The sequence below is a fragment of the Rhopalosiphum maidis genome, chromosome 1 (assembly GCF_003676215.2).
Source record: "Rhopalosiphum maidis isolate BTI-1 chromosome 1, ASM367621v3, whole genome shotgun sequence".
Lineage (NCBI taxonomy): Eukaryota > Metazoa > Arthropoda > Insecta > Hemiptera > Aphididae > Rhopalosiphum > Rhopalosiphum maidis.
The window spans coordinates 54,408,842-54,425,858 of NC_040877.1; the positions used below are offsets into that span (position 1 = coordinate 54,408,842).

The following is a 17,017-nucleotide window of genomic DNA, read 5'->3' on the forward strand; positions in this document are numbered from 1 at the left end:
TGTTTTTTAAATTACTATAAAATGCAATAATAATGAACTTAATTAAAAGAATAAATATCCAATTAGTTATCTGTTCTACAAGAAAAATATTACTATAATAATAATAATAATAAAAAAAACTTTTATAATTTCAAATAAATTTGATTACATTTTTTGGTAAACATAGGTAATTTTTATTTTTTCTTTCTAAACAAACTATTTATTTCTAGAGAAAAAACCAACATTTTTTTTAAAAAGTAAGTAAAATCAATTAAGTTTCTTTTAAAATTGATTACTTAATATTATGCATACATTCATTAACAGTATTAAAAATAAAGATTTAATTTATGATATATGGAATTTGAATGGTACTTGGTTTAAAATGATTATTTGACAATAAGTTCACATAAAGTGTAAAGGCTATATTACAAAATATAATTCATAATGTATAATTATATAAAAACTTGATTGCAAGCCTTTTAAATAATTTCTAGAGTACAAATCCCGCTTGTATACATTTTCTACCTACAATTTTTCCCAATCACACTCCCTTATAACCCAATACACTATTTCTAGAGCTCTCTATGATATAAGATTAAGACAAACAGTAAATACCTTATCGAAAACATAAAAAAAAAAAAAAAAAAAAAATGCTTTACAATTTGTAAGGATAAAAATGTATCCTGCATACAAGGGAGGCCGGCAAAATGTTTTTAGAATAAATTTTCAACAATATGTACACAAAACAAATACTTTCAACAAGACAGAAAAAATAATAATAATAATAATTGAAAAAAAAACAGCAATAATTTATAATAAACAACTACATACAAAAAAAAAAATAAAATAAAAAATTAGATGAAAAATTCTATAAATACTGAACGATCTTATAAGAGTGACTTTTGTATGTTAAAAGTTTCAATAAGTATTTGACCAACGTTCAAAAAAAAAAAAAAAAAATTCACTAGTTCAAAACATTGTATAATATTAATATAATTTATATACAGAAAATAGCCTAATGTCAAAAAGAAAAAATATGAAGAGTAAAGTCAGTTTATCATTTGTAGTAAATTAATTAATTGTTAAGCAATATTTTACAGAATCACTTACATATTTTTATTTTGTTCACGTATGACTGAAACACGAACTGGCACTTATTGATATTGATCCAGCTAAGTCTTGGTAGCTGAATTGTGGGAAGTATGGTTGTGATTGTTCCATTTCTTCTGCAATGCTATTGAGGTGATGCGATGATAGGTCAGGTGGAGTAAGTTCAACAGATTCTCCAGTAAATTCCGAGTCAAAATATCGTGTGTCTGTGTCTGATGATACTTGAGGTTGGAATGGAGGAGGAATCTAGAATAAATATTGTTGTTTTTTTTTTTAGTTAAAATAGGAAATTATAAAGTAATATTTCATTTATTCAATTAAAATAGAATCAAACAATTAGATTTAAATTATATTCTAATTATTATTTAAATTACCTTTTTTTGTTCCAAATCCAGCCAATTAATACTACTAAAGAAAACATGGCTCATGATTTCTTGGGCATCATCAGGACCACCACCCAATCGCTTTTTGGGATCTTTGATTAAAAGACCAGTTAGCAAACTTTTTGCAGCAGCAGAAAGACCTCTAGGAAATCTTACCTAAAAATTAGTTAAATATATTAAAATTAATGAAAACAATTCTTTAAATAAAGCTTAACATACAGATTCCATCAAAATGAGAGTGAACAATTTGTCATGATCTTTGTTATAAAATGGTAATCTTCCACACATCATTTCATACATGACTACTCCTATTCCCCACCAATCAACAGCCCGTCCATAATCTAAATCTTCTAACACTTCTGGAGCTAAGTATTCAGGTGTGCCACAGAATGTTTTGGTTGTTGATCCATAGGTAATATCTTCTTTGCACAATCCAAAATCAGCTATTTTAATGTGACCATCTTTATCTAATAGTAAATTTTCAAGCTAAAAAAATTAACAAATATTTAGTTTAGAAATCAAAAATTAGAATTATATTGTTAAACAAAAATAACTACTTTTAAATCCCTATAAATAATTCCTTGGGAATGTAAGTAACCCAAAGCAGAAATAATTTCAGCTCCATAAAAACGAGTTCTATCTTCTGTGAACACACGTTCTCTGGATAAATGGAAGAATAGTTCTCCACCATTTACATATTCCATGACAAAACATAATCTATCTGCAGTTTGAAATGAGTACTTCAATGACTATAAAATAAACAGAATTTAACAATAAAAATAAGTAAAATTGATTATAAATTTGAAATAAAACTCAGTATATAATATATTACAATTAGAAAAGGATGACTAGTAGTGCGGAGAACCCTGTTTTCAGTTAGTGTATGAGCAACTTCATCTTTTTGGATGATGACTTCTTTTTTAAGAATTTTGATAGCATATAAATGACCCGTAGCCTTTTCTCGGCATAAAATCACTTTTCCAAATGTACCTTTTCCAAGTACTTTAAGAAACTCAAAATTCTCAAGAGTCTAAAAAACAAAATATGGGTGAAAATACAAAATACATATTTATAACACTTGTATAACATACCACTTTTCGTTTTCCAGTGGATTTACTTGAAGAAGTTCCTTGAACGGAAAATTTGGCACTGAAGTCATCTGAACTGGGTCCTGACATTGTACTTGACATACTAGTCGAATGAGATACGCCTTCCATTTCAACTTCATCAACATCAGACAAACGTTCTGATACACCTTTAATGGCAGTCATCCATTCTTCTCTAAAAATATGAATTATGAATTATTAATATCAACTGACAATCATAACATATTGTGAAAATTTTTAAAATTGCAATATAATTTAATGTCATTATACATTTATAAATATTGTTAACAAAACAATATATTATTTAAAAAGCTAAAATTTAGTAGTTTTCTATTTAATTTTAATTATCTATTATTTAATAAATTTGAAATAAAAATAGATAGATTAATTTTATATTATAGTCTATGTATTAACTTCAATTTACAATCTACTTATAACAATACAATAAATCCAATATGATCAACTTATTTTTATGTCAATTGTAGCACAATATAATTTTATTATTATGTTTACGTGTTGATTTCTCAGATGCTTATTAAATAAATAAAAATATTAAAATATCAAATAATGATTCAAGTTATTTATTTATACTTACTAATTTTTGTACCCATAATAAATAAATATATTAAGTGGCACAAAATGATATAATTTATGAATATGAAGGGCTACAATTATAGAATGGTATCTATCAACTACACAAAAATACTTTAGCAGTTTTCGGAAAACCCTGTTCCAATTAAAATGTGCAAGTTAATAGCATTTTAGAATTAGGTACTCATAAAACGAACATTTCACTTTTAAATTTGTTCAGTTTTTATATACAAGGATGGAATACTACATCAGCACATTATTTTTTTATTTAATTAATAAGTCAATGTGTAAACATTATCTACCTTCAATACATATATGAGTGCACTACTCTTAATAGTTTAAAATAAGAATACAACAAATTATTAAAATTTATTTAGTTTTAAAAAAATGAGAATAATCTAAATAAAAATAAAAACAATATTAACAATATTCTATGGATGTATTTGTAATAGCTTGAATTACTTATAATCTGTGTTTGTTAACAGCATGACCTCTACAATTGGTTGTACTTATTTTGGATAACAAATTATGTACTTTGAAACTATTTTCTACTTAATAGATTTGTAGGTAGGTAGTAAAAATAAGGCATTTAATATGGTTCATAATATGACAAATAGGGTCATTGTAAGATAAAAATTACCTAATATTTTCACCTGATCTTTACAGAAAGTTGATGATAGTTGGAACATTTTATAAACGCACAAAAATTAACATTTATAAGTACAATATATGACATTTTAATTGGCAAATTAGAAAAAATAAATATAATTTAATATAACAAAAATTTACCGTTCACCTTAACATCTAATCATATTCTTAATTATTAATAAATATAATTAATAAACCTAATACCTAATAACTTAAAAATCATATTTAATAAGGAATTAGGAAATATAATTTCAAGATATGCATAACAGTATAATCTCTTCAGTAAGATACTTTTATTTATAGAAGTATTACATTTAAACAATGAACAATATCATTATAATTTTAGGAAATAATGGAACAAAACATAATTTAAAATTGTATTTTTGTAATCTTAATTCTTAATTAATATTGAGTGAATGACGAGTGCTTTAGTATTTAAAAATGGTCAGTTCAAAACATATTTTATACTCAATTATGTTTGGGCCAAAATAACAATTTTATTTTAATAGTCATAGGTTAATGTTTAACCTCTAGCTTATCATATATTTATTTATGAGTAAACATATGGTTTAAGTCTTAATTGGAATTTGAATGCAGTTTTTAATTTTAATTTACTTTCATAAAATTATAAAATATTCATTTTTCAATTATTGTTTACTATTTAGAAATTAATAAAATAGTAACACGAAAGTTCTAATAAAACAAATTTTTAATTTATATAAATATTAAATCAAGCTTATAATAACTGCACAATTCTAGCAGTTATTAAAAAAAGTATACAAGTAAATAAGCTGGTTTATATTATGAGTTTAGACACATGCAAATTTATATAAATTTGAAATACCTCATTAGTTTTATAATTGATTTAATAAATTAGTGTTTATTGTAATTGGTTTATATTTTATCTTTATAAGAACGGTATGTCTAGACATACTATATAGAATATTAGTATAACATGTATAAAAATATATAACTATTTTTGAGTTGAAGAATTTAAGTAATTTACAATCTTATTTTTCTATTCAATCTTATTTCAGTTTCTTACAAAAAATTCCCACAGATAAAATAATAAAAAAATGTTTTTAATAATTAGCTACTAAATTTATATCAAATTATGCAAGGTTTTAACTCTTTATGTAAATTTGGATTTACATACAACAGTAAAGTAATAAAATAATTAATATCATACTATACCAGTATCATGTTATAATGAAGGTATCAACTTAAAATAAAAATGTTATACTTGTATTTAATAGATGAATTCAAAGCACAAATAGTGAAATTCAAGGGGTAAAATCTATTTAATATAATACGCATAACTTTTGTTTTTAAATATTAAATTGCTTATTCCCATTTTAGATTTTTTATTTAAAATTAATAAAATTAACAATAGTAATTATGGTACTTGTTTGTTAAGAAAGCTAGAATTGTCAGTATAATGTTTACATCTACTTAAAACTAGTTATGTTTACACTTAGGCATCTATCTTCATAAAAACAAAATTCTCAAGTTCATTTTGTTAGGAATACCAACTAAGGAATATTATTATTACAGATTGAAATTTTATTGATAAATGTAAAGATGGATGTTTGATAATAATTAAAAATAGCAGATGTTTATAAAATAATACTAACCTCTCTTTATCAGAAGACACATGAAACGTTCGTTCAATTACAGTGGTCCATTGTAATCCTCGAATTGTGAATGTGTATGGTTTAGGACGATCAACACTCATTATTTGACATCTCTTTACAGTGAAATTATTTAGAGGTTCAGTCATTGGACCTTCAGGTTTGTTTCTGTAGCCCATGAGTGAACCATCGGCAAACAGTATAAAATACCGGGACCTCCAGTTTTTAATGTGTTCACCTAAGATACAATAAAGTTTTTTAGTAATTTTAAATCAGCAATGAAGTATATGCAACGACAGCAACATAGGGAAGAGTGTTAGCTATAATAATTACAATAACACTAACCTCGTTTAAACAGCCATCCCTCTTTAACAATCGATGATTGGCTGGATGACAGTGGCAACGGGTTGCAAATGGACTGCAGTACATCAGCCATGGTTAAACGATCAAAGGTCAACAGCGGCAGATGTGTATTCTGTTTTGTCAGATCATCTAAAAACAACAATAAGATATGCACACCAATGAAAACGAGAGCCACACAAAAATCAAACAATCAACAACAGTAGATCACAAAATGAACATGGACAAGAGACTTTTGGGTGTAGAGAATACTTATGGCGAGAGATAAAATATTCGTCGACAGTTGCTGTTCAAGGGGGGGGGGGGATAGAGGAAACTACGAGAACGAAAGAAGTGTAACAGGAGTCTGTTGGGCATTTAAAAAGCCGTAAGGAAAAAAAATACCTGACGATATTGTCGTCGTAGTGCTACAGGATCAGCATTTCAGCAGAATGGACGGGGTGCTATTATACGTCGCAGAAAGCATGATCGAAACGTGTCTCGGGTTCCAGAGTCACGGTCGTGTACTATAATATTATCGTCGTAGTATCGTATTCGCGCACGCGTGTGCAATGTGTGTGTTTGTGTGCGCGCGTGTATGTGTGCGTGTGCGCTCGTACAACGAGAGTTCGATTGGGATAGGCTCGACGACGGCGGCGGCGTTCGAGGAAAGCGACTTGCGATCGCGATCGCAGGGGCCAGGGACGTGGATCGATATTCAGTTCGTTTACTGTCGGGGGACGGTGAACCACAACAGCGGCGAATCAAACGGAAATCGAATATGTATTAAGTAACGTGCGTGGAGACAGGCAGCGAAATTTTACTAACGGCGGCGACCGGCGACAGACGGTATGCGTGACGGGGCAAGCGACATAATACGCGTTTCCGAATCAAATTCGAAAATCCACGTTCGTGCCGTGCAACGATGATTATTGTACGAGTTTCTCGGTGATGCGGCGGCGGCTGATGTAACCGCTGACGATTCGAGAGCGCGCGCGCGCCTAGGAAGATTCCGCCTCCCGCCAGACCAAATTACGTTAATAATATAATACATACGTGTTCTTGTTAAATGTCTTACTTTGATGATATTATTTCTATAGTTACTGACTCGAGACACGCGCTCGGGGACTGCTAATGCTGGAATTCCTTAGACGTTGGCCTCACGTCGTCGACACCATTGCCATAACGTTAGCGATCCGTTTTATTTTCTTATAACGTTAAGTTTTATTATTTATTTATTTTTGTTATTATTATTATTAACGCACTGGGTTTGTTGTTGTTTTTTTATCGCCATTCAGTATCGGCAGCGGACGTAGACTAGGGCGGCGGCGGCGAACGATCTACACACTCACACACACACGCGCGCGCGCGAGCTGAGGGAGGATTGAACTTTACAGTGTCGCCGGGCGCTGTTTCCCCCTCGTCGACGGTGAACGCACGCACTGGCCGGCAACAGCTGTCTCATGCACCGCCATCGTTTGAATACGATTAATACGATTGATAGTTGATGCTTTTTAACGAAGAGAGCGAATAAACGAAATACGAAATTTGTATGTTTTTTCATCGACGTAAACAATCATAACTCCATAAATAATAACAAAAATTATGAAGATTTGCTTGTGACATTTTTCAAAAATAAAAACCACTCCAAAGCCTACGCTTTAAAAGCGGTAAAGCAATAAAAGCAGTAAAAAAATTTAAAATACCCAATATCTAAGCAGTTAAGGAAAAATAAAAGAAAATCAATATTCTATAAAATAATTTTAATTATAATAATAATTATACAAAAAATGATTAAATTTGTTCGTCATAGCGGTAAAAATGAAGTGAAAAAGTTCAGTCTTCGTTGACATAGTTGTATTACGCACCTCGCCCGTGATTCGTTTCGAATGTGTTAAAACCCAAAAATAAAACCGAAAAATTAAATTACATTATCCAGTATATTATTTACTATTAAAACTTAAATTTTAAAAAAATTAGATGCACTTTAAAAATATTGTTTCTCAAGCTTTTTTGTCTACATGCATATTTATTTAGGCGTATTTAGGATTTTATTTACGCGTGTACTACTTTTATTTCCAATTTTAAATCAAATTTAAGAACAAGTTATTAAGAACTATTTCAAGAATAATTCTGTGCTATATCATCAGTGTTGAGTGATATCTAGATATAAATTAAGTAGTTACCTAAATCTTATCTACATAAATAAATAATATGATATATTTTTATATAAATTTCCTAAACCGAAGGTCAAAATCTTTTAAATTTGTTCATAGTATTGTGGTTTCAGAAATTGCCCTAAAAACTCTCAAATTCAGCCGTGGATCAACTATTACGCATAGCCCTGTATGAAATTTAAATAAAACACCTAACTTAATAAATAATTTTTTTTCTTGATTGTTATACATTTAAAAAAAGGGGTGGGCTGTGGGCAAGTGGGTATTGCTTTGCTGTATAGTAGATATGGGGAGTAGGTCACTATAATGGATGTGTAAAATTTGAATGCATTGTATACAAAAAACGATTTTGAACGAAGTTAATTTGTTAGTCAAGGAGAATTAATGGGATATGTTGTGTAATATATCATTATTTTATGCGATTTTGTAAAAGATTAAATTTCATACGCTCATGCATTTTTTTCTACATTTACACTAGAATTTTTTTTTACAGTTACTTGAAGGAAAACTTATGGATAACCTTATATTGTGTTTTTTAATCTTAAGTATAAAGCTCAACAATTTTAAGAATTTTCAACTTAAAAATTCATTACAAATTTTCGCGATTTTGATATACTTCGTAAACATTTGAACTTTAAATGCTTATAAACAAAAATTGTGACTAACGATTTTTGATTTTTTGTTACTACGATAAGTGCAACTTATAAGTTATAATGAATCTTGCATTAAATTGTAAAGATTGTCTGGAAAGTCAAATTTTTTTTATCGGCATTTCAAACAAAAAAACTTAGAAAAATTGATAATTTCAATCGTCTGCAAATAGCTTAAAAATCAAAATATTTTAAAAATTTAATCGTAAATAGATAACGCCAATATTAACATTTGGTGAAAATTTCAAGTATTTACAATAATTCGTTTTTGAGTTACAAGAAAATAAAAAATAAATCGATTTTATCGAAAACTGATTATGCGTAAAAATTTCTGTTTTTCATCACTTTTTTAGGGTTAAGTATCAACTAGATGAATTTTCCTTTTCAAAGACTGGCTGAAGTAAAAATTAAAGCATTATACACATCATTGTAAAATCAATACATTCATCATGAATGAAAAAAATCAAACTGAAAAAAGATTATAAAACCAACCGAAAAAAAAGTTAAAAAGTTTAATGTTTTGAACATTAAAAACTTATATTTTAAAACAAGCACGATATACATAAAAAAACATATGCTCTTAGATCATTTGAACCATAATGTTAAAACGAGATATGTATTAACCAAAATACCAAATACTCCCAAACCTGTCGAAAAATTTTCGATTTTATTGGAATTTGCATTTACAACGTAATGCCTAGCTATTTAATAAATATGCAACTACCACTTTTGAAAAAGTAAGTTTCACACTGATATGATTATGACGATGCTAATAAGTGTAGTTTATAAACTTACTTAAATTGATATACCTACTATTATTTTAATCAAATTTTTGTTAAATTTTTATAAACTATCTAATACCTATATGTTAATTTATTTTTATCTTGTATCAGTAGGTATATCAATTTTTTAATTGTAAACAATATATATGAAATATAAACATGTTTAAGATATAGATAACTCTTGGTCTCCACATGAGTTATCTCAGCGAGGCCCAGTATTCTAAAAAAGAATTTTAATAAAAAAAATATTTAGTTTGAACTTTTAAAACACATATTAAAATAGGTTCCTCATAATTTGGGACAATAAACTCCAATCTCACAACTTAAATGTATTAATTATCGCGCGCTTATCAATACAAACGAAAATTACTTACTATTTTACTAAAATACCTATACGTTATTACGTTAATATACACTAGTTATTTATTAAAAATTACAACGATAGCTATAGTATATGCAAATATTGAATATATTTACGTAAAAAAATTACTCACAAACTTCAATTTTGCTCTTATCGCCCATATCCAAGATAAACACGATTATTTTCATTGTGATAGCGTACCTACAGTACATATATATTTTAAAATGATAATTAATACCATTTAATTTTAGAGTTATTTCTTATTCCTTATTAACATTGCGAAAATCAACCCATTTATGACAACGAAATAGGAGGTCATGTCGTTTTGTTCCATTTTCTTCCTTAAAATATTTCTAAAGTAGATAATATTAGAGTATTTTTGGTTATTTAAATTGTATATTTTGAACATTTTTATAGTCTATAATAATTTCCTTATAATAAATAATAAATTTATTCATTTACTTACATAAATTTTATTTCATTTATTTTTTTAATCACACATTTTTGTTCATAATGAATAAATGATTAATTAAATTAATTCTTATATTAAAGTTAACTTTTGAAGCGTATAATTTGGTTTCCAATGTTTATGATCACTGCAGGAATTAAAAATACCATATAATCAAAATATTATTGTCAAATAATAAAATAAACGATTTTTTTATCATGTATTATAGTAAAAAATACAAAAAAATATTCAGCTAGTTTTTACTATAGCATACACGGATTTTTATAATTCATCACTACCAGCAGGCAAAAATACAAATGAATATGTTAAATATTATACTGTTTCACAAATCACGATTATTTGTTAATCAAGATAGTATTAAAAATTAAAAGCTAATGAAAATATTTGTTTGTAGACCGCTAAATACATTGAACATATTATTTATATAGTTATATGTATTGATATTTTATTATAGTTTTATTTTTGATGCCATATATGCCACATATCCCTTTTTCATTTTAGGAGAATATAAGCAGATTATAGACTTATGAAAAGGGAACACGGAACTCACGCTGAGTCATTTCCGGCAATCAAATAAAACCAACTGAAACATTCGTTATCCTTATAAACTATATGATATATCTATATATGTATAATATGCCAGTGTTTGTAGTATAAACATATTATATTACCCATTATGAGTTATAATGTACTAAAGATAAACTCTAAATGTGTGCGTATTTACTATTATTTAGTATTTTTAAATCAACCGAATTTATCAAAATCATACTTTTAAGAACGCTACACCCGCATGTGTTATCTCCGTCTTACAAACATACAAAATAACAAATTTAAACCAATTCTGTGTCGTTAGCTTTAATATTAGGGTAAATTAACCTATTATCAAAGTTAAAATAAGAACATTTTATGTGTTAAAGTTGTCTTTTTTCAATATTTTAATTTTGAAACTAGCTATAAGCATATTTTTCTTGTAATATTTACAATTCTCATATCTTGCTTATACATTAAAATATCGAAAAAAACACTAAGTATTTATATAATATAATGGTCTTGTTACTATTTACTCTGATAATAGGTCGATTCACTCTAATACTAAGGCTAACAATAAAAAATTGATTCTACTGAACACAAATTTGCTAATATATTCTAAGATTGTAACTATTTGTAAGATTGAGACAACGTATATGATGCGGATATAATAGCGTCTTCTTAGTTGACATATCACTTATCGGTTATGTGTTGTATTTACGTATTACAAACGGCAGCATTGATGTTAAGTTTTTCAAAACCTAGTCTGTAGTTAGTTTCAAAAGATTACCCTGAACAAAGTAACACAACCTTGTTTTATTATGACATTCTATTTTAAAGTATTTTATGTTATGTTATTTTATTTTTTTTGATTATATTTATATTTATCAATTAATGAAAAATCTATAAGATTGTAATATTACGAATATCTTTAAAAAGATATTTGAGGAATATAAGGGCAAAATATTTTTTACTGGCCAGGCAATCATTGTAAATTATACAGTCTGTAATCCACCACCTCATAATTAATAATGTTCGTTGTTTTCTTCATGTTATAATTTTTTATGAGTATTTTCATAACAAATACTTGAAAAGTTCTTTAAATGGAGTTTTACGCACATTAATAAAATTTTAAATTTATCTTGTCTAACGCATGAAGATGAAGCATTAAAAAAATATTATAATTATTAAAATGAAAAACCAACAATGAGAAATATATCTACTAAGAAAATAAAAAAATATTATAAATAACATAGTATAGATATTAATCTTATATTATTATTATTGTTATTATTATATTACCTATAGTTTAAACTTTATACCACTAGTTGATACAGGAAATCCGCGTGGCAAGTGAAACCGTTATTAAATTTGAATATCCAACCTCAGTGACTGTAGCAAGACGACTAAACGTTTTCTGTTGTCATTTGTCATTATAACTATAAAAATATATAAAAACATAGTGGGAGCGTGTCTGTTTGTCGATTGTAACCGTCTGATTGGGTATCATTGGTATATAGTTGATGGAAGCAATTATTTCGGCACGCCCATATCATAACAGAATCAACGTTATTGTCTTTAATTTTTATGCGTGTGACTTATTTTTACTAAACTAATTATTACATTTTTTGGTACAACTTTGATAATAATGATATTATTGTGTTAATGTCCAGAATATTTTAACTTTATCGTGAATAAAGATAACTATTGGCAAGTATTATTGGTGGTATTAAATATTTAATTGTTTTTTTTTTTTAATTTTGCTTTTATTGTAAATTGTGCAAATTGTAGGTATACGTATAATTATTAATTTTATACCTAAAAATTAAGTTTTATTTCCACTTTTTTTTTACTGCATACATTGCTTATACCCACAATTTTATTGGAAATGTGGTTCAGTCTATACACTATACACTATTTGCTGTAATTATGTTGGTACATTCAAAAAGTATAGATATACCATTTCTTCCGTTATTACTGAAAAATGGACAGTTCTTCTGAAGTTCAATAATTTTGTGTTAACATGAATAGTAAAAAATTAGGTAATTATGTTGTACTTACACGTTACACGTCTTCAGTAGCGTATCCAGAATCGTTTTTTTGGGGAGGAAGTTAAAAAAATGTAACAATAAATTAAATTATTTTGAATTTTGTGTAACATAGGTAAATTATACAATTTATAATGATATATTTTATGACTTTTTTACAATTTTTTTCGATAGCGCGTATACTGATATACTATATTATGATATCTCAGGAATCTAATAGTTATATTTTTGACGTGTAAAGGTGATCGCTGGGCATTTGATTAATGGACTATTTTACACAATATTTGGTATTAATAAATAATAAGAGTACCTACTTGAATATTTATACATTTTTTAATTATTTAACAATTTTCTGGGGGGGGGGGAGAAATTTCAACCCGTTAACTCTTCTTTATATGTCACTATACGTCTTATTATATCTAAGTATAAATACTCGTAAGGCTACGCAAATATTTTTGCATCACCAGGCCTCACAAATCCTAAGGAAAGCCTATTAAAAATAATCTTATTATTTAGTCGTAACTTGTAAGTCGACTAAAAAAGGATTGTTCTATAGTAAATTAGTACCTATTGTAAAAATGATAGAATATTTGCGTATATATTTCTACTGTAGGAGTAATTCAGTAAATTAAGCTCATGCGGCCACGCGGATGTGTAATAATGCTATCATATTATTAAATCGTGTATTTATTATAGTTACATTTTATTTTATATTTTAGTGGTATAAAAACATGTACTTTATTAACTTAATAATAGGTATACCATAACACAAACATATTTTATGGAGTTATAATTGACTGCCATAGCCCATAGGTATAAATATATAATATTTCATACGATACAATGATATGTTTTATAACTGCAGATATTTCTCTTGTTTATTTAATAATACATGTAAGCTTAGTGGCTTATTGGTGTTAACTACGAAAAATAAATTGCAAAAAAAATATTCCAAGTATTTTTATTTAAATCTTATAAAAAATAAATATAGTATTGTTCAATTATATATTTACTATTTAATCAATAATCTATTAATTTACTTGTTGAAATAAATAATATTTTAATATATAGGTATATTATATATTTAATATATTTATTATATAGGTAACCATATATTACAGGTACATAATACAATAAAATAAATATAATATTTTTTAACTTATTTAGTACTTATTTACTTTGTATAATAATACTATATGATATTTATTATTATTGTTTTGAAATTTAAATTACTTAATAAACATACAATAATATACAATATATGAGGTATTATTTTACACTAGCCATAAAATCTTTGAAGTTAAATAGTTACTTTATCCGGATAATGTATACATTATATCCATTTGACCACTTCTATCAATAATTTTTATTCGTGGCTAAAATCCATTATTGGCTAATGAAAACATTATTCGGATAATGCGTATGCATTTTCAGTAATATACCTATGTTATTTTTTATCTATTTCCGAGGTAAATTTTTGAAAATAAAATTTAAAATTTAAAAATATTAAGTTTTTAAGAAAATAGAGCCTTGAGGGAATATGGGAATATACAAATGGTCCCTTTTCGGATCACAGAATGTGCGGTGAGATATATATATTACATATACCTACCGCATTACCGTGTGCACTATACACATTTATGTTATGATGATATCACCTTTCGGTTAACTTTATGACTCTTTTCACTTACATCATCCGTAAAACCAAATTATATATCGGGCGTGACGGGTGTTTTGACGACGTTTTGTCGCCGACTGTACCGTGATGCTGTACCGTTAACTGCATATATCGACGACACATCTATACAGCCCCAATATCATTTTTTTTAGCTTCTTTATTCGTATAATCCATAGTCATCATTTTTATCAGCCTTAAAAAATTATAGAAATATCTCGGATACATCAATGGGTAAACATATTTTTGTTTACAATTGTTACAACTATTAAAGATGTAACTTTTATAACTTCAGTAGTTCAGTAGATTTTGGCATTTCAAAAATATAGTTTATGTAACAGTAGTGTGGAACACGGGTAATTAATCAAACCTATTATGTAAATAATTGACAATTCATTCCTTGAACTACAATTTAATTAAAACATGCACGTGGTGAATTCATTTCAAAGTCGAAATATACGTTCAGATTCAGAAAAATATATAACATGATATTGTGTTGGCGTGCTATATTATATTATTACCATCTGGCAGCTTTATGTGCAACAAAGCGTGATGTTGTTCTAGGAAAAACAAACTTTGCATAATAATTATATAGTATAAAATGAAAATAAGTTAGTTTAATTTCACGGAATTTATCTACTGATCATAAAATGTCATTTATAATATGTAGTATAGTGATACGTAAATTTAAAAATAATAATATTGACGGATATGCTATGTACATTAAGTATTATACAATATAATAGTACACAGCTACGTAATATAAATACAATATTAAAAGGTGATACGTGTAGTACGAATTCCTGCATTTCTATTTTTTTTTTAAATAATAAACACATTATTATCTTTATTATTTTTTTAAGAATGTTACGTAAACAATTATATATTTATATTTATAAAAACAAAATTTCTTAATGTATACCCACCAAAATTAATTAATTTATCAATAATTATTTAAACTATGTTTTCAAATCAAAGCTGGGAAAGTTAACAATTGTTTTAAATTTAAGTTAATCTTATAGCTGCTATATATTAGACATCAGTCTATTAATTCTCTTCGAATCTTAAGTTTGTTCACTTGTTGATAATGATGATAACATTTTTATAAACCTATATTTTAATATTTTATAATTGTAAGAAAAACATTAATGTAAAAGTGAAACTAATACACATACACAATTATTTACCTTCTCTTTAAATTATAAACAACAATATTTACTAAAATATTTCAATTGTATTGCGAATTGTATTGCATGTATCATATAATTTATAACTATTTTTGGTTATTGTCATTTGCATAAAACACATGTGACATGTTATAAATACGCGATAATGTAACTGACAACATAATTGTTCAAGTTAATATTTTATCATTTGTTATTCTTGGGTGAAGTAGCAGGGTATGAAAAAATTGTCTACAGTAAACACTATTACATTAAACAGACATTGTATAATGTACAATTATCTGTACTATGACTAATTATCTCTAATTATGTTTAGCCAAACAAAAGTTTAACAAAATAATCAGTAATCGTATAATAGTTGTATTCATGTATACATGTTTTGGATGTCTATAGAGCTGTTTTGTAATCGAATTTATTAGCACCCTTTTGAGAGGGCGTCGCCCTGTTAATCGCCCCTTCTCTTCTAACCCAGTGATTGCAACACTGCATGCAGTCTAATACAGTCTATAAGTCTGTTTAATGTTTAAGTGGTAATTGACAATTTGGACGATAAAATTAAGTTATAATTGAAGAGTTAAGCATAGTTCATTTGTTTTTAAAACGATAAAATCGATGGACATAATTCGTTTGTATAAATACAAAGAAATATATTTATTTTCATGGTAAAATTTAACTTAATTCTTTATTTAGCAATCTGTTACAAATTTGAACAACAAGCTTAATTTATATAATAATACAATAACAGGAATAACAGTGTGAAGAGACCTCCTAATGGAGGTACTTCGTCAAGATAGTAGTTAAACTAAATTATACATTTTTACATTTTTTTTTCAATTTATCTTAGCAGGTCACGACACCACTGTCGTTTTAGTAATTTTTTAAAGTTGCCTGGAATAATTGCGGATGAGAGTTGAGTAATAAGAGGGTTTGGGTGTTGGGTTAGTCAACATCATGGTAAAATATAATATTTTTCTTTATGACTATTCATAATAGAACATATATAAGGCTTATTTTCGAATATTTAAATGTATATAATTTGTTATCGAATAAAAATAAAAAATAAAACATAGTTGGGTGTATACGTACATAAATATTATACACTAGGTTAGATTAGGTATTACCAAGTATATGCTTACTACTATTTTTCTAAAATTTTGATTATTAGAATTTTTTAATTTTAATTTTATTCAAAATAATTAACATTTTAATGAGTGGTTCTATATGGCAATATAAATTTCTTTGTTTTAAATAAAAACTACATTTTTTAATTGTAAATTTTAAGCAGATTACTTTTTTTTAAATTATCATGATTTTTTTTTAAATTTATTGTTCAACTTAAGTTTAATCTAATGGACA

General features: G+C 26.7%; 1 protein-coding gene across 3 annotated transcripts; it reads right to left on the minus strand.

The window, feature by feature from the left end:
- Positions 1–280: 280 nt before the first annotated feature.
- LOC113551688 (RAC serine/threonine-protein kinase) lies at positions 281–7,113 on the minus strand. 3 transcript variants are annotated; one of them, XM_026954085.1, is made up of 9 exons: positions 6,866–7,113; positions 5,794–5,940; positions 5,452–5,686; positions 2,564–2,753; positions 2,305–2,502; positions 2,030–2,221; positions 1,692–1,958; positions 1,464–1,628; positions 281–1,335 (listed from the first exon to the last, which is right to left on the minus strand). In XM_026954085.1, exons 2-9 carry the CDS (start codon positions 5,882–5,884, stop codon positions 1,105–1,107), a joined length of 1,569 nt encoding a protein of 522 aa, XP_026809886.1. In that variant the 5' UTR covers positions 5,885–5,940; positions 6,866–7,113; the 3' UTR covers positions 281–1,104. The 3 variants fall into 3 exon arrangements, with proteins under 3 accessions (XP_026809886.1, XP_026809902.1, XP_026809894.1); XM_026954101.1 differs by having other exon boundaries at positions 6,844–7,113; XM_026954093.1 differs by lacking the exon at positions 6,866–7,113 and adding an exon at positions 6,193–6,719.
- Between the last annotated feature and the right edge of the window lie 9,904 nt (positions 7,114–17,017).